Source organism: Pinus tabuliformis, chromosome X (assembly GCF_031772625.1).
Source record: "Pinus tabuliformis cultivar Carrire ecotype Pingquan chromosome X, CPIR1, whole genome shotgun sequence".
Taxonomy (NCBI): domain Eukaryota; kingdom Viridiplantae; phylum Streptophyta; class Pinopsida; order Pinales; family Pinaceae; genus Pinus; species Pinus tabuliformis.
This window is the reverse complement of record NC_142308.1, coordinates 20,041,777-20,068,338: the sequence shown is the minus strand read 5'-3', so window position 1 is coordinate 20,068,338 and position 26,562 is coordinate 20,041,777. Positions and strand designations below refer to the sequence as shown.

The window sequence follows — 26,562 nt, the reverse complement described above, 5'->3', positions numbered from 1 at the left end:
TAAAATAATTAATTATTTTTAATGGGACCCTAAGTCTAAACTTAGGAAAATAAAATAATTAAAAGGTATTAATATAAACTGTGCGTGTAACTTTTAGAAGAAGACGAGGATCAAATAGAAATGATCTTAGCCCTTGATTAACTTCTAATCTGGGCTGTTGAATGTCAACAAGAAGATTATTTAAGGAAGCTTGAGGGTCATTTGGAAGACACACAGAGAGTTGATCAGTCAGATCAAATCGCTGAAGCTAGAGGAAACGCAGTGATTTGTAGTGATCACGTAGAGAGGGGCGGAGGGAGTTTTGGCTGGAGGATCTTCTCCGGAGTCAAGGATACTCAACAGAGAGGCAGAGAGACACACAAAGGAGGTAATGTAGAGGCCAGAGAGGGTGACACAGAGCCAGGAAGGGCTCACGTAGGGCCCACGTAGAGCAGCACAGGGCCTCCTACAAAGAAGTCTGAAATTCGTTGGGGAGCTGGATATTTTGAGCTGGGAGGGCTGGAATCAGCTCCAGAGGGAAAATCGATTCCCAATAGAGTTGACGCAGTGCCTTAGAAGCTGATGCAAGGCCCACGCAGGAGCAGTGTAGAAGTAGCTGGGGACTCATTAGTTCAGCTGTCGGATCAACCGGTACTTGCAGTGTAGAGTGAGGTAATCTCACTAATTTCTTTTGCCAAGTGATATTACCTATAACTGGATTGCCAGGAAGGCATCCAAAAGTTGTATTCAGAATTACTTCAGCTTAATAATAAAAACCTTCATATCTGCCGCACTGGTTTTCCCGCATTGTTTTTTTCCAGGGACATTTGTCCAAAAACAACTATGTCATTTGTGTTGTATCTTTCTCTATTGTTCAATTTCTTGTTTCGACATATTATTTAAATGGTGTAGGCTGTAGTGTATGTATTTTGATGTTTGCCATAGGAAACTACAAATAGCTTGTTTATGTAAATCTAACAAGTAAGAGAAATATCATCAGTTGTTGCAGTAGCGATTCCCGGGTTTAAGGAATTTTCACAACAACTTTAGCAATTGTTGACAGTTGATTTCTGCTTTTGGTCATTCTCAGGAAGTATGCTTGAACCGACTCTCCTCTGTTCATCTTGATGTCCTTCAATTGATTCTTCAAGGCAAAAATTTGGTTCAAGTTACTAATTGCAAACACGCCAATTAATTTGTCATACATTTTTTTAGCTTTCTTCAAACCAGAAACATAAGTAATGAGATGATCACTAAGAGAATCAAGAATAATTTTTCTATTTTTGATTTCACCCTTTTTATTTTTGGATTCGACAGCAACACTTGAATTCTCTGGCAGATCAGCTATTGTGCCTTCAACATAACTCCAAAACTTCGTATTTTTCGAGAGTGATATCTAGCCTTGCTTTCCATGGACCAAAGTTTGAAGGATCATTTAGCTTCTCCTCTACCTTGAAGTAGGACGAAGTCATCTTGATAAAAAAACTGTGGCAACAAGTGGGTCCTCTTTAGGTGATCTATGGTCTCCTTGGACTTTGATTCACCAAAGCTCTAATACCATGTTAAAGTTTGAAAGTTCTATGCGGAAATTTAAAAATTATTTGCTTAAACTTGAAAGTTCTATGCAGAAGATCGAATGTACTTTGCAACAAAATGAATGCAGTTTGCTGAAAACTAAATGGAATTGAATGTACTTTGCAGAAAGTTGAATGTACTTTGCAGAAAACTGAATGTACTTCACAGAAAACTGAATTTTCTATGTTGTTGCAATACTTTGAATGCAAATTTCTTCCTCAAAACTTTTAGATCAACAATTGTAGGTAGAACATAAAATTAAAGATCATATGAGGACAGTCAAACACAAATATGAGACACTGAGATTTTGGTCCAATGACCAGGGGAAACCCCCTTAAGGGGGAAAACCCAAATGATTCTTCTTCTATCATTTTTCTTCAATTGTTCAGCGGAGTACAAAGAGAGAGAGAGAGAGAGAGAGAGAGAGAGAGAATGAATAGAGTCACCAATGTTTGATCAACTTGCAAACGAAGTGTACTTGCTCTTTGCTTGAAGATATCCTCCTCCTCTTGATCAGATCATGTCCTTAACACTTGCTCCAACTCTTCCCTTGCTCTTGGTCTTCACTAGTTCTCACACTTCTCTTGCACACACTCAACACTTGCTCTCCTTTTTTATAATGAACATGTTCCTCTCAACTCTCACTTGCTCTTGCTTAAAATAGATGATAAAGGAGAGGAGTTACAAAATGAATTCATGCCTTGAGCCAATAATAGGAGAATCGAATTCCATGAGGGAGGAGTTCCTTGAGAAGTGCAACTCATTCCAATAATAGAGAGAGAGGTACACTTGTCTTAAAGAGTTACAATTCAAATTAGGGAGAAAGAGAGTTACACTTAAACATGAGAGAATATTTAGTGAGAGTTACAAATCGAATTGAAAGAGGGAGTTACTAGTGCATTTAATGAGTTACATTTTTGCCATACATTGAATCAGTGAGGGAGATTTACATTATCTTAAGTGTGAGTTACTGTTGTATTCCAAGAGAGAACTTCAATTTGCCAAGTAAGAGATTCTCAATTTAATTTACTTATTCCATGAGATAATTTGTTTTTATTAATTCATTGAAGGTAAATGGCTTTAGAAAATTTTATAAATAATAGTATCATAATAATAATAATACTTGTCCACATGGGGTAGCTCAAGCGGCAAGGGCCGTGGAAATGAAGTCTCACCGAACCGAAAGTCTTGGGTTCAAATCTTAGGCTACCCTTCCCCCGTAGAGGGGTACATAATGGACATGTAAATCGGAGAGTCCCACCTCAGCTTACAAAAAAAAAATAATAATACTTGTAAGGATAAAAATATTAATTCTTGACTTGTATAATCATGATTGATTTGATTTTAAAGTGGGTTCCATATGTCGATATCATCCTTGACCATTTAGACATGACTTTTTATTTTTGGAAAGTCACTTCCAAATTGAGATGTCACTTATTATTTTTGGGAAGTCATATTAAAATTGTCAGAAATGAAATTTTACTATAGGTGGTTCAAACAGAACTGAAAGATATGAATTCTTCTAGGAGAAATTCGTCCTTGAGCTGCCAAATTTTAACAGTGTCGACTAAGATTATGGTGAGGATATACCATAGGTCGGAGGTGATGACCTGAAGTATGGTAATTTGTTGATGTTGTTGAGTACCATGGGTCAAAGTTGTTTGACCAGATTATGGTAATTGATTGATGCTATTGACTTACCATGTGTCACGGTTGTTGACGAGATTATGGTAACTTGTTTTACAGTGTATCACAATTGTTGACCAAATTATGGTAATCGGATTTGTTATAACCTGTTCTTAGAGAAATTTGCCAACATGAGAGGATCTAGATAGTCATTATGAATACCTCCCAAGCTAAGAGGGAATGTAGAAATTTGTAGCTATGGTCGGTTTTAATAATTAATATTTTAGTCATTGATATATTTGTAAAGCATGTTCTTCATGCTATTGTCAAAAGATAAATTCTAAAGGCATGTTCTTCATGTCGTTTACAAAAGTGAAAAATCTGAATTTTTGAATTTAGAATTTTTGGCTCCAAGAAATCCAAGTTGGTCCTCCTAGTCAAGTCGACCCTGTCATGGAGACACCCATTCAGATAGCCAGAAGTCTATATAAAGACACTTATCCTCCACCATTTGGACACCAATTTGGATCTTCAGTTCAAGGAAATTCAGACCTTATGAGGCAGAGACCAAGCCGAGTACAAGGCAAGAAGAAAAAAATGAATTTGAGGTAGTGAAATCTAAGGCAAAGTGTTGGACAAATTATTCTGGAGCGCAGCGAACTAATCTGAGGAAGACCGAGCTGTTCTAAGGCATGCCGAATTGTATCTGAGACAGACTAAGGTGATGCTAAGGTCGATCGAGCTGAGGCAGACTGAAACTGTTATCTCTACTAGACTGAATTTCTGAGGCATAACAAGGCAGCAGCAAACCGAGATCAGTGTGTAAATTTATGACTTGACCATGAACGAGTTGGACCAGGTTTGACCAAGTCTCTTTGGTGGTCAGTTTGACCTTATGAATGACTAGAAGATCTGGTGCGCCTCTGAAACTAAAGAATTTCTCTAAGGAAAAGGTTGTTGGGTTTTCCCAGGGTAAATATTTGTGTTCTTGTTTGGCTGTCTCTTTGTGATCCTACTTACATTTTATTTATTTATTGTTGAGATCCTTTGTGTAATTGCTTTATGATGAATATGAATGCAAGAAATATTAACTTAAGAAAAATCATAAGTAATTATTAGTTTAGAGGATACTTGAAAAATCAACACTAGGGTGCCATAGTCCTAGGAGGGCTAAGGTAGGCTTGTTAGGGCAAGCTGCAACCTAGAACAAGCTGGCCGAGGGCTTGGGAGTTGTTGAGTGTGCTAAAGTAATGGCTGAAGGCTACAACAAAGTTAAATCAGCTTGCAAGGCAAGTAGATTAGTTTTTGAGTGAATTAAGGAGGGTTGGTAGATGCCCTAGTTGCCGCAATTGTGTATTTAGAGTGTTGTAGGTGTATTTGTTTGGGCAGGAAAGGCTTAGAGGAAAAAGCCTTAGCCCTAGGAGTTTTGGTCAAAAGATTGACCTGATAATTTGGCATTGTACTAGTATGTAAAGGGCCATTATCCCTAGTACGGAGCCTTGTGAATTTTTTTATTATTGGACTGATAAGGAACAAGTTTCGGGCATTAATTTTTGTGTAATATCATTGATCTGATTGCTGGTATATTTCGCTGTGTAAAAGTTTAAAGTTAGGCACTGCTAGTATGTTTATGTTTCCTAGCTAAGGCATAGACCAGACCTAGGGTGCGTGGAATTCTAACATATATCACATGCACCAAAGTTTCTGTAAAATCAATGTCATAGATATCATAGTAGGACAGGTGCAAATTCTGAAGGTCTTTATTCAAACATTTTATTTTAACCTGAATACTTGTATATACTATATATAGTGGGAAAGCTTTTCAATATACTCATTTCAACTATATCTCTATGCATTATATGAAGATGGTACTATATAGTGTAATTGGACTATATTAGTATATAGTCCTATATACTATCTATGTAATTGGCCCATTTGTGTCATCTTCTTGTGGGAAGACTGAGTGGTTGGTACATTGGGATGTTATCCCCTTCACTTGGTTTCAAATTCAACAGGGGGACATCTTTGGCCCATTGTGATAAGGCTCAAAGTGTAGGCCCCCCCACCAGCCCACACCCTCGTGGAGTCTCAGCTTTTGCTACGTCATAAATTCCCGCTATATCTGGCTTATGGGTTGTTGGATATACTCTTGGTGTTATAGTGGCAGCAGCCAGGTTTGATCTTGGGCCTCACCTAGATTACTCCAACGAGTTACTGTATCACCATGGTTTAAATATATATATATATATATATATATATATATATATATATATATATATATATATTATTCACAGCACGACAACCAATGACATCAATAACCTATTATAATTTTTGTGGGTTTCAGATGCCCATCATCTTTTGGAGCAATAAAATGTTGACCTACCTTAAATCTGTCTTAATTTCTTTAGAATGCACTTGCTTTTTCTGTTTGTTGAAATGGTTTGTTCCTGAAATGACCGTCTGCCTTATTTAGTGACAAGCTTTCAATAGGCTGCTCCCCTGAGCAGTGATCTCAAAATTTTTGGCTCATCCTGACTATGGCTTAAGTTAGTAAGTGCATACAACAAGGATTGAAATTTGGCTAGGGTTGTGGTTTATAATTTTGTAGGGTTTGATATTAGCTTTTAGTTTGATGCTTGCATCATAGTAGAGGTTTTCTGATAAATCTTTAGTGCTTTTTGTATTGCTTTTCTTGCATAAAATGTTGATTTACTTTTTATTGTGCTTTTTGCTGTAGGGGATATTCATGGTGCTTACCAAATCAAGGTCACGATCACTGCTTTGTGTCTACTCTTGGCCTCACGACATCCAGAATTGGTAAAGGTCTATTGCCAAGGTCATCTCATTAAGGTATTGTTTGTTTTCTATTGATCTATATGGTTATTATAAACGTTCTCTGAGCAAAATTTAAGTCTCTCCTTATTTTTAGTCAAGTACAAGTGGCATAGTTACTCGGTCAAAGTCTAAGCTGGCTCCAGATCAATGGACACTGATGTCTCTGCCTGCAAAGGTATTCTTTCTTTTATGCATTTAGCTGATATATTTTAGTATTTTTACTGATCCATCTCTTGAATTTCAAATATAGTGCAAGCTAATATTGTTGATAACATTGCTTAATGAGCTGTTTTGTGAGTGTGTAATTTAGCCCTGTGTTGTTTGGGGAGAAATATATCCTCTTGTTTGTGCTTCTTGATCTGTTCTGTAGAATAAGCTTTATGGTTGCATTCAGAATTAAGTTGAATGAATCTGTTAGTTGCCTAGCTTGCTGTTCCAGATACTTCTTTGCTTGTGGAGATGCTGATTGGTTATTTTGGTTCCTGTTCCAGATACTTTCTTTGCTTGCAGAGATGCTGATTGAGATGCAGGAGCAAAACATGGTTTTAGATGATGAGGTGCAAGAAATTATTGCTGTTTGCAAGCCCTGTAGTGTTTCTTTGATTAAAAGTTTAAATGATAAGAAGAGATTGGTTGGCCTTTCTCATTATCCTCGTGTTTTAGGATGATGAATGGGAGGATCTGCAAGATGAAGAAGAGGACACTGATGTTATGCATTTCGTGAACGCGACATCGAATGCAAGACCCACACTTAAAGATATTGATGCTATGAAGCATATGTTAAATGAGGAGGTATGCCATTTATTTTGCAGCTTTGTTTCCTTTTCCTAGCCAAACTTTGTGGGCAAACCTAAGGGATGCTTCCTTACATTCAATGATGAGATCCGTAGTAAACCTGTCAGCATAGATTGGCGTCTCCCACCTACAGGGATTCAAACCAGGCACTTGTCAGCACAAAACTTGCCAAATGCCTAACAACATTGGCAACAGTTGATTGAGCTAATCCCTTGGGCTATTTGCAGCTTTGTTTTATACACTAAGATTAAACATTTGGAAATTGTGTGAAAGAGAAAATTTCTTTCCTGATCAATTCTGTTAAATTCTTAGGTTGAAGATGATGGTTACCAGGATGATCCTTTAACAGCAGGAGATCCTCTGAATGAGGTAGAATTACAATTTTACAAAGATCACTTAGATATATAATTATTGATAGAGGTATAAATATTGTGGGATACATGGATTTTCTGCGTATAAATTATTTACTTTTTCTTATTTGTTTTACAGATCAATCTTACATCTTATATTGTTCACTTTCTCAAGAACTTTTCTGAAAGTGACAGACCAATATTTGATCTTCTCTGTCAGGTAAAGTTCTCAGATCCTGGAGAGATGTTCTAATGTTTCTTTTTATTTTAGGAAATGGCTGTCATTTTGCAAATTCCTAAAATCAGAGGTGGTCTAAACAGTAGAAACATACTGTGGGGTAGCTCAAATTCCATTTTAAACGTACTCCGTTCAAGCATTTCATTTTAACTTTAAAGCTAGTATAGATATTAGGCAAACCATTTCAATATAACTTTCAACTATTCCTATGTACGTGTTATTGATGAACATGCATCCACCATGTATCAGGGATGAATATGCCTTCTCTTGGCTTAATATTTTTGAATATTGCTGGTATGCTAAAACTGTTTACAAACTGCATATATTCTATATCACATGAGCTGAAGTTTCTGTAAATCCAGTGTCATAGACATAGTAGGAGAGGTGCAAATTTTGAAGGTCTTCATTCAAACATTTTATTTTAAAGCTTTTCAATATACTCATTTCAACTATACCTCTGCATTATTGATGAAGATGGGCCCGCCATGAATTATTGATAGATAGGTCTCTACCATCCTCAAATATTTTTAACTTTTGATGTTTTGAGTGTAAAATATGAAGAAAATACATTCAAACTGAATATTTTCTATAAGAGAAGACAATCTTATCAATGTCCAACAAATGACCACAAAAGTAGGTCAATGGGACTGAACAAGAGTACAATTAGTATGAATACGATGTGGGAGTGCAAGTGCAGCTCCTAGAAAATACTGAAAATAACATAAAGAAAGAAAGAAACAAGCAATATTGTTGCTGCGACATGCATATAAAATATAAAATACGATGGCAGGATACAAAATAATCCATAACCCTCCATGAAAGATGAGTGAGACAGGAAGATCTGGCAATGGAGCTAAAGATGTCAAGGGCTCCTTAGTTTGATGACCGATGATGAGGGAGGTGAATTGGGCACTAGCTTGCTGTTGAAGTCCTTTGGAACCAAAGGTGGCATCAGCTATATGATCATGCGGGGCATGGATGAGCAAAGGATACTCTGAGCATATGAGGTCAAAAGAAAGAAACTTTGAATAGATATCTGGCCACTCCTATGTTACTGGGAGGTAATCAAATGGTCCGAGGGTGTCTTGCCCTAGAACTATATGGAGCTGTTTCCTCTAGTTTTTTGAGGACGTGTGCATTGATGTATGATTCGACACCGCCGAATTGGTCTCAATGATATTTGTCGATTCCTCAGGGGGGGGTGTTGACCTCACACCGTTTGGAGTAGGAGCCTCATCCGGAATATCAGTCTGGTTGACATGTATTCTTATAGATTTGCCTTGGCTTTAACTGTCAGCAAGAGAGCGGAACGTGTGGTGTCTTCGAAAAGCAAGGGGGTGTGCCTGGTGAGTGTTTGATCGTATATGTGTCAAAGTTCTTTCACTGCGGAGGGGAGGAAAAGTGAGCCTCTAAGAGAGAGGTAGTAGTACCACCCTAGTAGAGACACACATGAACAAGAAGGGTTCGTACAACATCAAGTGAAATAGTCCATAGAGATGCGACAGTCATTGAAACCAATATAACGAGGAAGATTTGTCTAATATCCAACGGAATAGTCCACGAGGATGCAACAATGATAATAGCAATTACAACACATTCTCAATATGATAAGTACCAAAATAACTAAAATAGTTCAACTACTTTAGCACAGATGAAAGCAAACATGAATTACAAACATTCACAGAATAGTCTTACAAATATCCATAATCCATGCATGAAGAACGTGCTGGCCCATAGGGCTTCTCATATTAAGTAAAAGTTCCAAGACACATGTATACAATGAACACCACTAGCTCCAATAGTGGAGCGTTGGAGCCACTCCTTGCTCCTCAAAAGAACTAGCTTATCTCTTTGATGCCTTGCAGGAGGAGCCAAGGTGAAAAAGTCCTTTGCTCATACAATGAGGGTGTATATATAACCAAGGGGTGATGCTTCACCCTCCTTGTGACTCTTTGACTACCCTCATGATTGTTTGACTTCCTATGACTTTCCGACATACATGACTCTCCGTATTCCATGTGTGTCCTTTGGACTTCCACTTTACAATACATTTCGAATAGTTAATTACATAATCGACAATAATGATGTGGCATATGATGACTTGTGACAGGACATGGCATGACATTGATGACATGGACTGCATGATGATGTGACAATGCCAAGTTGTCCTTCTTGTTGCTTCTTTCTTTTTGTCTTCTTGAACAAATGGTACATGTTCTTCTTCTTCCTCCTCCTTATGACTTGAAGATGAGGAGTCTTCCATGTGATCTTGATCTTGATCTTCTGTTAGAGTTTGATGTTCCTTCATCTTCTTGCTTGCTGATCATCTTATCTCTTAAGTTCCATATGTGTCTTCTAGCATGTTCTCCTTCTCCATCTTCTTCTTCATTATCTTGCCATAGCATGATAGAGTTTGTATATCTGCAATTTACTCATGACAGGACGACATCAGTCCAATAAACCCCTAGTCTAAGATGGTGCACATTGATCCACTCGTTGAGCCGAAACTGAGCGACAGGCTAGAAAAGAGGCTCAGTAACTGTGCAATTGTGCAACTCAGGCAATCAAGGATGAAGCTTGAGCCTTGAGACTGCGCAATGCACAGTTCAGGTTGGGATGAGGAAGAAAACTACGCACTTTGGGAGATCAAGGTAACAAGCTGAGGGGATAGGCACTGGATTAGCCTATTGCGCATTTTTGGAGGACAGATGAGCCCAAGTGAGTGCGCAATTGTGTAGTTCAAGAGCTCAGGGCTAAGGCTTGAGCCTTGAGACTGCGCAGTGTGCAGTCCAGGCTGGACTGAGGGAGAAAACTATGTAGTTCTTGGAGCCAGAGGGGCAGGCTCAGGGGATGGACATTGAGTGAACACACTGTGCAGTTCGGGGAGACAAGGGAGGTTGGGCTATTGTGCAACTGCCATTTCATAAGCTAAGGGAATGAGCTTGTGCCTTGTGATTTCTCAATTAGGGCCAGGCTGGGAGAAAGGATTGCGCGATTTTGGAGGTCAAGGTCAGAGCTTGAGCACAAAACCTGCGCAGTGCAGCAGTCATGGGAGGCGGGAACTGTGCATTGCGCAGTGCCAAAGGGGAAGTTCACAGCTAGAGTATTGAAATTGCGCAATGTGCAGTTTAGGGAGGCTGGGTGAATTTTGGTTTCTTAGTCGGGAAGCCTTTTTCAGAAATGGCTAAGTGTGAGATTGATGTGGACAGTGACAAGACTTCGATTGTGATCGCACACTTAGAATACTTGATGACACAATCAACATAGACCATCCATGACACATGAACAAAGCATTTCCCTCCGTGTGACAACTTTACGACAAGTGCGACACTTAAGATACACTTTATGACGACTGTGACAACACCTATGCGACAATGCTTAAAACCTTGGGAATGAGTGCAACTGATGTTTACATGGTTAGACCAACTCATTCACATAGAGATAACCCCTTGAAACCACCAGAACAGGCATCCATGCATCATGCAATAGTTGACATGCGAAAAATATCAACCAACATTGTAACATAGCAAAGCCTTGACTAATAGCTTTATCTCTCCATGAGATCTGAGCTCAATGCTGGTGAGACTAATGATGTATAGACACCATCATCATTGTCTCTCTTGGAACATACCCCACTCAGGTTCTCGGGGTGTGTTCCACGAGGACTATTCTTATCTTAGATTCCTAGTCCTAAAAGAATATCGCTCCTCTATGACTACTCTTATCTTGGATGCCCTAACTCATCCTTAAAGAGTATAGAATGCCAGATGTTTACCCAATCCTCCATTTTGTCTTCCCAAGTGAAGACAAGAATGATGTGTCTATCTCTCCCTCTTAATTATGGAGGACTTATCTATTCCAATAAAGGAATGTACTCATTCCTACGGAAGGAATGTACCTAAGCTCCCGTTGGCTTAGGAATTTCCAAGTTTTGTCCAAGTGAGAAACTTGTTTCTAGGCTGCCTCTTAATGAGTGACCTACAACAACTCCTCAGGTGAAGATGATGGGACAATTAGCTGCTTGAAGGAATCCTCCTCACGATGTCATGAACTTCTTTTCGTTGTTTAGGATTCTTCATATTTGGGACTTTTGCATAGGGCACTGACCATCCATCACTTTCATCCATGAGTCAGCCATGTCATCATCAGAAAGTGATCCATCAGTCCATATATGGCCTTCCTTCATGCCATGCTTCTTTCTTCATGCCATGTTAAGGATCTTTCATCCTATTACATGTGCATCGATGGTGGAAGACATCCATAGATCTTCCCTCGGCATCCTTGCATAAACCCATCCAGATATTTGTTCAAAAATAAATGATTGAACATTAAAATCAACATTACCTTTGTGATGGTCTTTCATCATGACATCTACTAGTTTGTGTCAACATCTTGCATACATATCGACACATCTCCCAAAGATATATATTGTCAAGGGTCTCTTTCTTTTCCAAACTCCAGCAGAGTCTTCGTATCTTTCATGGAGATATCCTAGTAAAATCTTCCTGGTCTTTTATATGTTGATTGCCTTTACCATGGTTTCATATTCCACAATCCCTTCTTTTCTTTCTTCACATAGTTCATTCCCAGGAGTTTCTAATCGAATTTCTCTAGTTGTTGTCAACCACTTTATATTACATATGAGGACACATTAGGTTGATTTAATCTAGACAATGAGTGACTCATCACTTCTTGCATCCTTTCAGAGGAGGAGATCCTTTTTCTTTTGATCATGCTTTCAAGTTAGAGTGTTGGTCCATGATACCTACAACCATATGACATGACTCTTTAATATTGAATATAAGCATACATGCGTCATTTTCCTTTGGGTCATCCAGAGTTCCTGTAGTAGCTCCCTTGATTGAAAAAGCTTCAATCCATTGCTCTTTCTTCTTTTATGTCATCATACCATCATTCCATGAATTCCACAAGTTTGGAATTCTTGATGAAACAATTGCTTCCCCTCATGATCGCTGAATCTTTCAATGAAGGTTCCATCAAAGAATCTTGAGAATCTAAAGTATCCCCATTAGCATATGTTTCCTTTTGACAGATGTATTATGAACCTTGTCTTAGATGACCTTGCCACTTATGTTTTAATGAGATTACCAAAAGCTATATCCTTGACTTCCATAGATTCTAACCATCTTTCATGCTTCTCTATGATGATGTCTCGAGCTCTTGTTTTCAATGCTTCTATGATGCCATGATGCATCCCATCATTTTTCTTAGTGAATAATGATAGCCATATCTTACAATAGAAGACTTAGGAACTTGAGAAGAACTTAGGTGAGGAAGACTATCTCAATCATAATAGAGATCTCTTACTTCCTCATTCTTGGATTTCTTCTTTTCAACTTCCTCCACTTCTTCGGTGATATGGGCTTCTTCTCTTCCTCTTTTGTTATTGTCCTTCTTGATCTTAGGACAATCTCTTTTGTAGTGCCCATATTCTTGACACCCATAGCATTGAATTTTAGACATGCCCCTTTTCTTTTTCCAAGAACAAAACTTTCCAAATTTTCCCTTTCTTTTTTTCATTATAGCATAAGCTTGACTTTGCTCACCTGCTCCCACATTAGATTTGGCCTTTAGTCTAGATTCTTCAATCTTGCACAGTGACCATAGATCTTGGATTGGAGTAGCTTCTTTCTTCCCATAAATACTTGAAGTGAAATTACCCCACTCCTTCGGTAGTGCATTTAATACCATTGTAGTCATTTCTTTATCAGACATGACTTGTCCCAGATCTTGTAGTTGATCCTGGATTTCAGATATCCTCATAAAGTATGAGGCTATTCCATCTTCCCTTGACATATTCAGCTTATAGAGTTCTTGCCTTAATGAGATGACTTCTCTAGTAATGCTTACGGAATACAACTCTACTAGTTTGTCATAGATTTATTTTGATGTTTCGAGTTTAGATACATATGGGATGAGGGGATCCTTGATGGATTCGATGAGAATCCTTTGAGCTCTAACTTCCCCTTTCATATGCTTGGCAAGAGCTTGAGCATCTTCCTTTCTTGGTTTAGTGATAGATCCTTTGACATGTTCCATAACCTCTTTTTTAATGAGATTCAGATCTGTCCTTTTCTTCCATGCAAGATAATTTGAAGCCCCAACCAATTTGTTGCTTTCCTTGCAAAAATATATTTTGACAGATTCAGATGTGGACATAAATATACTTACTTGATAGGATGCTCTTTCTCCTTGCTTCTTCCTAGATGTTGATGATGATATAGAGAATAGAAAACCTCTCTTTGATGAAGATAGTTTTCTTCAATAATGATCCTTGATCTCATAGAGAGGGAGATTCCTTTTGATGGTGAAGTCTTGTTGATGAAGATCAATAATGACTCCCTGATGATGTTTTCTTTTGTAGTTCTTGACTTAATGATCTTCGCTTTGATGCCTTCCTCGAGATTTGATCTTTGAGTGTCCCTTTGTGTCTCTTGATAAGATGCCCTTCCTTGACTTTGTCACCTTAGCTCTAGGGCATCAAGTATTAGGTGATTTCTCTTCTTAGATAACTGCTTGTGAATGCTTTTTACTTCTTAGATTAGGATCTTCTTTTACTTATGTTATTATAGTGTTCCTCTTCATCAAACAACTACCAATGCATAAACATAAAGAGACAAGAGATACTAAATGTAGCCTATCATCCAGGGCCAAAGCCTCTTCGGCTTGAGAGGAAAACCCGAACAAATTCTTCTTCTTATAGAGACTTCAATTGACGAATACCAAGACCAAGACCCTTGACCTATTTGCCACTCCAAGACCAAGTCACAAACCTTTCTTGATGAAATCCTTCTTGAAACAAACTTGCAGCTCTTTCCTTCTTCTATGGTCAACGCAAGTCAAACTGTCTGCACTTCTGCAATTTTGGTCTTATCCACAAATTTGCAATTCTTGGTTTGTCTATACCCTTGCAATTCTCATGTGTGAGCTGTTTTGAGATATCTTCCTTCTTCGCTTGACTAGGAGACTTCTCTTGTGACCTCAGCTAGGATGTATGTTGATATAGAGACTCCTTTATTGGCTCCTTTGTTGACTAAGAAACCCTACTGCAGAACCTTTGACACATGATACACGTGCTAAGAAAAGTACCCAAAAGCAGTGCCACAAATAGCTCGAATTCTCCTTTGTTCTTCGCTTGATGAGAGGCTTCTATCTCCCTTTGTCACACTTCTGTCAACCACAGATCATGACTGAAAGCTTCACTAAAATCTACCTTCATAAATGAGGCTGAGCTGCCTATTTATAGTTATTTCCCATCATAATGAGCTAACATGGGTATATGTGAGTTGATAGGTCCTTTGGAGAGATGTCTTGTGCTTGTCTTGGAGGGCTTTCATACTTATTTAGTGACTCATATGAAATGTAACATGCCCAAGAAGGGTCCTTTATACATGACATAGACTCAAATTGAATTTTATGACTAGATGACAAATCCTAAAGGCTCATAATGGGAGTCATCACTAAAAATAAAATTCTTTTCTCATAAAACCCATGAAACAAGTATTGCAATAATATTTTTTTTTTTTTATTTTCATCAATTACATAAAATCACAATTACACATGTCATGAAGATCAAACCTAGTTACACTTTTCAACAGGCTTTGACCTAGAAAACATTGACCCAAGCATGAAACCCATGCTTTAATAAGTCATTTTTTTAATAATAAAATTTCTTTTGACAAGTACAATTATGAAGACCAAAATTAACTAGGGAGGTATTCAGAATTACATACATAGAAGAGTACATGGAAGATTTCAAAATGAAATAAACTACAAGAGTTCTAGCACACTCAGTGTTGCGAACTAGATACCTGACCAGGGTATTCTATCCGGGTGGGACTAAGGGGACTCAAGCTTTAACCACTCTAGGTACCATCAGGATTTTAAGCTCTACCACCAACCCAGGGATCTAGTTGCATATCCAAAGTCAGAGCTCCATGACCAATGCTACCCTCCCTCCTCGGGATCTAGACATCAACACATAGGCCGATCTGATGTCCTTGCAAGCATCTTGCCATTAGATGCTTCATCTCTCCCTATTAACTAAATCAGATATATTCATTTGTCCAAGCATACTTCCAGAGTGTTCAACCTTTTTACGAAGATATCCTGCACAATCGCAACCCCAATCAGTAATAAACTTTCAAATATAAGTAAACACAAACCTTTGGGGTCCTCAATCATTTTGATGCTACTTTCATCATCAAATTACAATTTTTCGGAAGATTTCTTCTTCTTTCATTTCTTTAGTAGCACCAAATACATCCTCAGATCTTCTCAAGTCTTTTGTTTGCAACTTTATGAAACATGAACATTCATCTATAATACTATTGCTTTCTTCAAGGTATTCACTGTCATAATATGCCGTCCCTCTCAACTGGGGAGATATACCCTTTCTTCTATCTAGGCTCCCTCTTAACTTGGGGAGATCAACCACTTTCTTCTTCTATAACATTGGAGAACCTTTCACGGCTTCATCTTGATCATCATCATTCATCATGCTTATTATTATCATACAAGCATCTTCATCATCTTGAAGATTATGTACCTGCAAAACTTCAATAGAAAGTACAACCAAATACAAACAAACAAAAGTATGAAGTTAACTATATCAAAATCATGTTATTATAATGGAAGCATCTAAACCTAGTTAAGTTCATAATTAGCAAGGGTCATATATTTTATCTTCCAAGTTTCAACTTCTTGCTAGGGTTTAGTCATAAACCCTAGACTCCATCTTTGAGACACTAAGCCTTAGATATCAACGATTCAATCTTACTATACATCTAAGGTTTTAACAATATACTTTTAAAATTAAATGACAAACTCTACTAAGGTGTGTTGCAAACCCTAGATTTTATCATTAAAACTAAATCATATTGAACACAATATCATCATATACTAGAATATCAATTTCTACTAGAGTATTGTTACAAACCCTAGATTTTACAAACTAAAACATGAGCATCAACAATTAAGTTAGCATACTCTCATATACATATCTAGGGTTTCATGCACTAGCATTTCTCATTAATACATCGAAGTTAGATATACAACAATTTTCTCCAGGCTAGGGTTTTGTTCGAACGAAAATACATCTAGGGTTTCATTCCTAGAATGTTACTATAAATATTACATGGGTTTTGTTCCTAAACCCTAATTCACCAAACCCTATATATTTAAGGTTTTAATACATAACTTTAGACATTAACAACAAACCCTAAAGAACTAAGGTTTCTATCATAACAATACCCAAACCCTAAACATCAAAAGAATAGGATTTCTAGACTTCATCAACAACCCTAAGCAGACTCGGGTTTCATATACCTTTAGCAACAAGAGGCTAGGGTTTTCTAGTGAACTCTAAAGGTTAGGGTTTCACAAGAATGATCAAAATGATAGAGTGATGAGGGTAGATTTAATCTAATTATTAATCACCCTAACAAGAGTCTTTAAGATTCAAAACCATAGATAGAGTGATGTCAGTAATGTAAAGAAAATTTCAAAAGAGAATGAACATACCTTTTTTGTGAAGAGAACTTCATAACACAACGTGTAGTTTAAGACATATATTGAATTGTTTTTAACAAACCTTGTAGGACATCAATTCTTGAAGGGCTTCCTTTGCAACAAAACTTCTTCCATGCTTAAGGTTTATCATTTGAAGACTCCTCCATAACCTTTGAGCATTCAGCAAGCTTTCCTAACCAAGGAAAATATAACGAAAAAGGCTATTAGTATACAATACAAACAAATCTTGATGTGAGGAGGAAACCAAACATGAAAAGATGACACAAAGAACAAAATACTTATCCTTTTAGTAAAAATGGTAGAGGGTCCCTCTTAGTCCAGTCTTGAGGGATACCTACAACTTTATTAAAATAATTAAAAAATGTTCTAACAAGACATGTTGGACCTACAAACTCTAGAAATTGAAACATAAAGGAAAACAATACAAGACTAAGAAGGATATGGAGGAGAGTACTTAGTAGTATAATCCCTTGACTTCCTATTCCTCAATCTTGTTCTTCTTAGGTGAAGCTTCATCGGTAATATTTGTTTGTTCCCTATCTCTCTTCTTATTCCTTGGATTCTCAGGACATTGATTCTTCTAATGACCCATTTTATGACAGTTGTAACATTCAATTTTGGATAGGTCAACTTTCTTTTTTGGTCCTTTGAACTTCTTGAAGGTTCCCTTCTTGTGATGAGCAAAATAGACATTAGAGGTATTTTCTTCTTCATCTTCCTCCTTGTTGTTTACTAATGATATTCAAGCTTCTTCTTGACTGCATGCATTCCACATTTGTTCAAATGTTGGAGTATCCTTCCAACTGTTAATTTTGATGCAAAAGCACTCCAAGATTTTGTTAGTCCTAGAAGAGTAGTGATTACGAGCTCTTCTTTTGGTACAACTTCATCTATTTCTTGGAGTTCATATCTAATTCTTGATATCCTTATAAAGTAGGATGATGTAATATCGTCTTTTGTCATCTTAATAGTTCTTAATTTATTCTTGAGGCTTGCCATTTGACCAATGTTCTTGATGGTGAATACTTTGGAGAGAGCCTCATACATTTCTTGAGCAAAATCTATGTTGGATATGTATGGAATTAGGTTGACCTTTACTCCATCCACTATTAGGTTCATGGCCAAGATTTTGGGTTCTTTGAACTTCTATTTCTCTACTTCATCAATAGACATCTTGACTTTTCCTTGAACAAGATTCAAAACATTTTGCTTTTCGACGATAAGATCTATCCTCTTTTTCCATGCCTTGTAGTTGGAGGCTCCTTTTAGCTTGTTTTCTCCCTTCATTGAAGTTGACATAGTTCTTGTAGGTAGTATGCTTCTTTTCTTATATGATCCTTTTCCCTAATGACCTTTGTTTGATCGTCTTTTCATCAATAGATCTTTAGTTTTCCTTTTTCCTTCTTCTTCACCTTAGCTTTGATACCATGTTGAGAAATCAATGCTTATAGGAATTAGGGTTTAATTCCTCTTTCTTGATAATTACTTGTGAATTATGTTGGATTGTTTCACTTATTTATTAGTTTATCTTTCATCAAGCAATTCCAAATGATATGTATATGAAGATCACAAAAACAAGAGACACAAGATGTAGGTGCTCAACTAAGGAAAAACCCCTATAAGGGGAAAACCAGGTCAAAGTTTCAAACTCGTCCTTCAGTATATTCAAATCAAGATGAGACACTTCCAGACTTCTTGACCTAGACACAAACTTCCTCCAAATCACCAAGTCAACCCTTCCCTTCTATAGATGATCCTTGTCAAAGTCTCCAAGTGACAGCTTCCCAACAGTAGCTTCAGTCTAGAATTTTGGCTCCACAACAACAGAGCTTCGACCCCAACAACAAAATTTTGGACCTGCAGTAAACACAAAATTTCGGCCACAACAATTGCCCAGAAACTTCACACATGTGAGAGATAGATAGCTCAAAAACTTAGATTAGGTCTTCCCAGCAAATTTCATCCTTCTCTAACTACTTCACTCTCTTTTTTGCCTCCCTTCCTTCAAGATTGAACTTGTTGAGTAAATGCTCCATATAATTCAAACTGCCTCTCTATATATAGCCCTTCTGTTGGGTCGAATTGCCCTAATGTAGGCCGACTTCATGGGGACAAGGCCGACTTGGTGTGGAGGTGACAAATAACCTCTTTGACTCAAAAAAATTCTTTTTACATGATACAAAAGCCCAAGAAGGGTCTAATAAAAATGATAATGACTCAAGACAAAACCTAGAAGCCTTCAATGGAAGCTTTGACCTAGAAAACATTGACCCAAGCATGAAACCCATGCTTTAATAAGTCGTTTTCTTTAATAATAAGATATCTTTTGACAAGTACAATTATGAAGACCAAAACTAATTACATTCTTCAACATTTGTGACAATACTTGACAGAGTTGATCACAGGGGGAAATGTTCTTGACTTCTTTCAGAAAGCTTAAGGGTTGCGGGATCAAGTGTTGACATCACTCTGGCATCTACAATAAGCAACAATGGCAGCAGGCATTTGTGGTGTGGCAGTGGACAATGGTAGCAATGAAGTGCACCAACAATGGCAGGAGTGTTGAGAAGTCAATGTGAGAAGGATTTAGGGTTTGATTCCTCTTTCTTAATAATTACTTGTGATTTATGTTGCCTTCCTTTACTTCTTAATTATGTTGAAATTTGGTACCGCAGGACAGGTGGTTCCCTTAGGCTTTGATCTTTGGCCTAGGGAAAAGTGTCCAAAAGAATTTAATTTTTCTCCTAAAGTGACTTTATAATTTTATAAAGTTAAATCTAATTTAAAAGTGACTTTAAGTGATAAAGTTACTAAGTCTAATTTTAAAGTGACTTTTATAAAGTCAATGAAAAATTAGAAAGGAAAAGTGACTTTGGAAATAAATGACTAAGTGGGTCTTTATTAAAGTGGGGTGAATTAAAAAAATAAAAAGTGAGATTTAAATGAGCATTTAATCTCAGCCATTGATCTAAATCTATTTCAGCCATTGGATTTAGAGATCACCTAAAAGTCACTTGGATCACCCAAAAGTCATTTGCAGTTATATTAAGGGAGGAAAAAGAGGAAAAGATCACATTCGATTCAATTCTTTCATGAGCAGATTGGGAGAAGGAGAGCAAGAGAGCAAGAGAGATTTCTGAGCAGGGAGGAGAAGGAGACAGCAACTTGGCACACATTTCAAGACAGCAGTTGAGCAGATTTGTACAGCTGATTCAACACACAGTGAAAGGCAGATTTTGGCACGATTTGCGAGGAGAGGTTTGCACAAAAATCGAGGAAGTTTGCTGGTTTTTCTGCACGCAAAACGAGGGCCATACAACAACGTTTAATGCTGAAAGTGGGCACGAAAATTGAGGAGGCCGTACAACATTTATTGCTGTCCTGTTTGCTGTAATTTCTAGATTGCTGTGAGGCACGGGAAAAGAGATAAGTTGTAAATTTGCTTGCTGATTTTTTGCTGAATATTTCTCACTGTAAAAAGGCAATTTTCAGAAATAAAGAAGAGCTCTCAAACTGGTTTTCCCCAAGAGTTGTGGGGGGTTTTTCCAGGGTCACATTGACCAAAAATCTCAGTGTTTAAATGTGTTTTAATGGATGTTTATTACTGCTGATTTTTATTTCTGCAATTTCCAGCATTCTGTAAAATTTCCAGAATTTGTGTTTTCAGCAAATTTATTTTTTTCAGCTTGTTAAATGTATGGTTATGGGAAAGGGCATTTAACTATATGGGAGAAATAAGGAGAAACTGAAAACCGGGGTGGGAAAACAGAAATTTCTTCATAGTATCAGAGCTTGAGTGCTGAAGGGCAGTTTGGGACAGCAAAAGGAAAAATTACTGTTGCTGATTTTTCACTCAGAAAATTCCAGCAAGCTGATTTTTTCATAAACAGCAGTTTTATCTTTACTACAGCAGTGCTATTTTTCAGTTTTAGGATAGCAGGATGTCATTGGGATTGAGGGTGGAGGATAGGCTGGATGGGCATATAAATTACAGCGTTTGGAAGGAGACAATGCAGAGTATCTTTGAGGAGGCAGAAGTCTGGGATATCATGGTGCATACCACACAAAACCCTGTTGTTGTGCCTACTGATGCTACTTAGTTGACAGCTTATAATAAAAAGAACAACAAGGGTAAGAGGCTGATTCTAGACGGAATCAAAGACCATTGCATTCTTCATGTGAGAGGAAAGAGCAATGCCTATGAGATGTGGACAGCATTGTCCAATCTTTACAGAGTACCAATGAGAACCGGAAGATGGTCCTGAAGGAGAAGCTGAAGAACATTAAGATGGGTAATGATAGTGCAGCTGGATATCTCACAAAGATTACTAATGTGAGAGATGAGTTGGCAGCGATTGGAGAGGCCATTCCACCCACTGAGTTGGTGCGGATTGCAGTGAATGGCCTCCCCCGTTCATGGTTGAACTTTGCTGATGGGGTTTGTGCACGTGAGACCCTTCCCACATGGGAGAGGTTTTGGGATGATTGCATTCAGACAGAGATCAGGAAAGGTCAGCTTGGGGCAGCCAAGCCAGTTGAGCAGGATGAGGATGTAGCACTGGTGGCAGGAGGCAAGAAAGGCAAAGGGAAGAAGCAGGCTTCCACAAGCAGTGGTGGGGGCAAAGGCAAAGGTAAAGGTAAACAGGGGAACAAACAGAAGGACTATTCCAAGGTGAAGTGTTGGAATTGTCAAAAGATGGGACACTATGCAGTTGTGTGTCCGAAGAAGAAGAAGAAGAAGGGGAAGAACCAGGACGTGGCAGCTTCAACAGAGATTGAGGACTTTGCTGGTCGTTTTGACCGAGAGTTTGCGTTCACTACGTGTGAGTCCTCTAGTGCAGGATCACCTGCCACAGGCTTTTGGTTTGACCGTTTTCCAAAAAAATGCTGTTTAGGGCCTCAAAACGGCTTCGGATGTTCAGGACCCAAAAAACTGCTAAAAATAGTAAATTGTGCTACAATTAAGGAAACTGAAAGAAATAGTGCTGGGGTCCAAGTGGAATAGGTGGGTGGCCACCAATATCTCTCTGGATCACTTTTAAATATTATTTAAATTAAAAAATAATGTCGACTATAATTTAAAAAAAAAACAAATATGCATATTTGGTTGGTTTTACTAAAAGGTATTATCAAAATGTAGTTCCACTCTAACTGTGCTTGCTTTATTGATTGTTGATATTACAATCCAATACAAAGGAGATATGTAAAAATATTTCACTGTCACTCTCACTTATAAATAAGTCATTTCCATGTCCATATAGAATAAAATAATTTTATATCAACTTTGAAAATTATTTTAAAGTAATTAAAACAAATAACAAATAAATTTGATATCATTTATATTTTCATATTTCAATTGGATAAATAAATAAACCAGTTTAATATCCATGTTAACCAATTTATTTTAATATCAACTTTAGAAAAAGCATAAACATATTTGTATATATATGAGCCAGAATAAAATATTTCAATGTGTAGAGAGAATAAATAATTGAAAATATAAAGAATGAAAGTAATATTGAAATGTATTTAGAAATATATTAATTAAAAAAAGCACTTTATTGTGGACAATGTAATCCATAAATAACATATATCAATGCTCATGTTAACTAAATTATTTCAATGTCAACAATTTACATGTTATACATGGTTTAAAATAATAATAATAAGTTTGCCTATATATTATATAAAGTAATTGAAAAATTAAATTCTTATTGTTATAGCATTTCAAGTATCATTATTTTACATTTTGACCCTTTTATTAAGGGTTACTTTTGAATGGAGCAAATATTTGTTGGAATTGCATGTTTAAGCTATTTTATTCTATGTATTCAAGGGATTGAATTAATTTACGCATTCAAAAATGCGATTTAAAATTTGAAATATATATATATATATATATATATATAAAGGAAGAGACAAAGAGAGAGAGAGAGATTCATTTAACCATCATGTATGACATCCCTAAAGGGATGCAATTTTTGGAGGTGCAATTTTTTTAAGCTTGCCACCATAAAAAAGGTTTGTCCCTCCAGAGATGTGATCCCTCTTGGTTTTTTACCACTCAAACTAGCAGGGGGCATAAAAGGGACTCCTAAAGTGCAACTGTTAGCTCAAAGGGCAACGATGGAGGCTTAGCCCATTGTCATCTCAACTAAGACTCCGTACTCTTTATGGACTTTCACCGGTGGAAGGAGACCTGGTATATATGCAAGTCATAAATAAAGGATAAATCAACAAGTGGATATAAAGTGATCCAAATAATACCTTTCCAGAAGAAGGTCAAGAATGGAGCTTGCTTGCTTTCTAAGAAAAGTACAATGTCTTCTAGGAGAAGAATGTGGGGATTTGAGGGCTAGGTTTATGGGATATGACTTGTATAAGAATTTCCCAATCCCTAAAATCCTTATTGAAATTGGTATCTCAGATGGTTCTTGAAGAATTGTCTTTTCAAAAGAGTGGTACAACACAGGACCAAGTGGACCCAGCCTAGGTTAGGAGGTAAGAATTTAGCAACCAATGATGTTCTTAACCCAGAAAAGGGGGGGGGGGGGGATCAAAGAAATAATTTTCGCTTAAATGTGTAGACTTGATCTTGTGAGGTACTAGCCTTGGGGATGGATACTAGGGAAAATTTTGATCTTGAAGCTAGGGCTTGGCTTTCCTCACAACTCCACCATCGGAATGGCTTCAAAATTGGAAGAGGCCTTGAGGAGACAATAGGGCAGGAGAGGCTAGGAGATCGAAGTTTTTGGAGGGTTATATTGTCGGGAAAATGATGTCGTAGGTGAGCCAACTTGGCTAGACCTAGGAAAAGGTGAAAAATAATTGATTTTAGGTGACCACCACTTGGTAGATTAGTGCCCTAGTCTTGGGAGAATAGAGTCTATGATAAATATGAATGAGGACTTTATTTCTTAGTCAAGGAGGCCTCAAGACTACCTTGCTAGCCTTCCAGGGCAAAGGGAAGCAACCTTGCAGCTTTCATACTTAGACTTGCAAAAGGTGATGGCTTATCAAGATAAATTTGTTGATAGAATTATCCCTAGGAAATTTCATTCAAATTACATGGCCCATACATTGAAAGATGTTATATAGAGACAAAATTCCACAATTTACGTAGTAAATGCATGCAACAATTAGCCCTAAAAATAGCGAAAATCCCAATCCAATGTATATGACAAAGTAAACAAGAATAACATTGAAAGCATGTACTTACATGTAATAGAACATATCCAACCATCCACAATTTGACAATAGAGAAGCTCCAAGATAAGATAAACCAAATCCAAACATCAAAATTCATCCATAAAGCTCCCATTCATCCTCCAAGAAAGTGTGAAATTCTCAAGAGAGAGAAGAGATCCAATCCAAAGTGATGATGAGAAATGAACTCATCTCACCTGTATTTATACATAGCTTAGGAGTTCGAATTAGCCTCCTTGACCTACATAAGTCCCAAAAATAAAATAATGTTCTAATAATTCAACTTTTGGTGACAAGCCCACCAAACAAGCTCATAAATGAAAAGTAAGCCTCTCAAGAGGTCAAATAATAATTTATGCATGTCATTGGGCCCTCTAAGAGGCCTAATGAGGTCCATGGGTGCCACAATGAAGAGTAGGACCCTCAAAAGCAATGGACAAGGGGGTGGCCCCTTGTAATAACCTGTGATGCTCCAAATGACATTTGGGGGCACAAAAGTGTCCTCATGGGTCTCCAAACAAATCAAAGATGCTTGTAGATCGCCTTTAAGGGCTAGGATGATGGTGTAGATGATGGCACATCATCGTGCAAGTGTTGGATCATCTGCTCAGTGTATGGTGCAAATCTGGGGCCAATTGGGCATGATGGATCAGGTGCATCTTCTTTGTCCAATAAGTGAACCACGAACAACCTCTGAATGGCTATGGAGATCCATAGAGTGCAATTTGCTGCTGTGGAGGCCCATGGCTCTCAACACTCACCCTACATGTGCTAATGTAACCCTCTGGAGGATTAGGACCTCGTATAGGGAGACTAGACCCAAGATGGAAACCCTCTGCAATCCTGCATAAGATCTAGTGTGTTCCCTAGCCTTCCAATACAACACATCATTAGAGAAATCGAGTAAATGAGCTTACGTAATTATGGACCACAGGTGGAGACTTCATAATGGCCTGCCCTTCCATAATGGGCTTCGGGATGTGCCAATGTCTCCTAATCTCCAAATGGGGTTAACCAATAATCCTATTAGGTGGTTTCTACTCCTAAAGGGGATAATATAGTCAAGGTACATCCTTCAAGAGGTGGTGGCATGTGACAGATAAGTGAATGAAGTAGGGAATGAGATGGGGTAGCCCTGGGTCATATGCTAGGACACAAGGTAGCTAATATGAGGGAAGCCAACACTTGGGTTTATAATGTGTAGGAGGGATAAATCATGGTACATGAGGTGCCCTGACCTTGATTTTTCCACCCTTCTTTAATGCCTTTTGCCTTTTTATAATTTTCTTTGATTAATTGCTCGGGGCTCAAGAGGTTAGAGCATGATGTATAAGATATAACAGTCAAATCCCCCTTTTAAAGGTGGGGCATTTCATTGCCCACGAGGGGTTGGGACAATCATGGGTTCGTATATGATGAAGAAGGCTCATAACACCGGTAGGAACCAGGGTGATGGCTATGATGATGGGGTAGAGCTCATGTATTGGCTTTTGCCCACGTGCTAAATGTGTTTGTTTCGACCATCTTTTGCATTTTTTTGTACACTTTCCTGTTGAATGTGGCCACATATGCTTTTATCTTTCTTTTTTGGTGCATCAACTTTCGGGCTTCATTCCAGGCCATGACCTAAGGTGTGGACAAGGGGAAGGGGCAAGTTAACCCTATGTGGACTCAATAGAGGAATGTGGACCAGGCGGGAGAAATGATGAATGGGGTAATAATGAATAGAAATAGGGTAATATAAGAGGATAAGGGAGCGGGACCACACAATCAGAATCGGGGTTCCCATGAAATACCATCCCTAGAGCCAGATGGTCAGTAAAAGAGATCCCACGGGACTAGAATCCAAGGTTAATACCTAAGGCGGGTCTAGGGGACAAGAGCACATACCTAACCCATTCTTTCTGCCAAATCCCCCCATTAATCCATGCCCAAAAGTGTCCATGATAAACAAACTACAATACTCAATTTCCAAATGACAAGGCATACCTTTAGATTCAGGTAGCCCACCTTCAAACATACGATCACGGAAGATGGGCAAGGGACCACATGGCTGGCTCAGGTGGCGAACAAAATGGCGCAATGAGTTAGCTGGTGGCTGCAAGTGGTTGTTGGCTGTCGACTAATGACCATCTTGGAGAAAAAAATTATTTTGGGGATATGACCCACAAAATGGTGGGTAACGTCTGGCTCCAACTAGGACGTGATCTCTCGAAGAAGTGGGCGAAGTTACTCGATTGGTAGGTCACAAGAACTCCAACAATCTCTTAGTTACCGTAGACCTATCACCTGCACATATACTAGATGGAAAAACACACGGTAGCATGCTTTCCCGGCATCACATGATCACACATGCTAATATGTTAGGTCATAAAATCAACAGAAAATAAAATATGCAGATATGCA

The 26,562-nt window shown here is 37.9% G+C and overlaps 1 protein-coding gene across 1 annotated transcript in view; it reads left to right on the top strand.

The window, feature by feature from the left end:
- Nucleotides 1-26,562, top strand: part of LOC149138117 (ARM repeat superfamily protein) — a 156,059-nt gene that overhangs the window by 101,160 nt on the left and 28,337 nt on the right. The window contains exons 15-20 of the mRNA XM_089453006.1: nucleotides 5,918-6,030; nucleotides 6,110-6,190; nucleotides 6,507-6,572; nucleotides 6,679-6,807; nucleotides 7,123-7,179; nucleotides 7,300-7,380. Of these exons, the coding sequence (XP_089309132.1) occupies nucleotides 5,918-6,030; nucleotides 6,110-6,190; nucleotides 6,507-6,572; nucleotides 6,679-6,807; nucleotides 7,123-7,179; nucleotides 7,300-7,380 (527 nt within the window). The remainder of the gene's footprint in view (nucleotides 1-5,917; nucleotides 6,031-6,109; nucleotides 6,191-6,506; nucleotides 6,573-6,678; nucleotides 6,808-7,122; nucleotides 7,180-7,299; nucleotides 7,381-26,562) is intronic.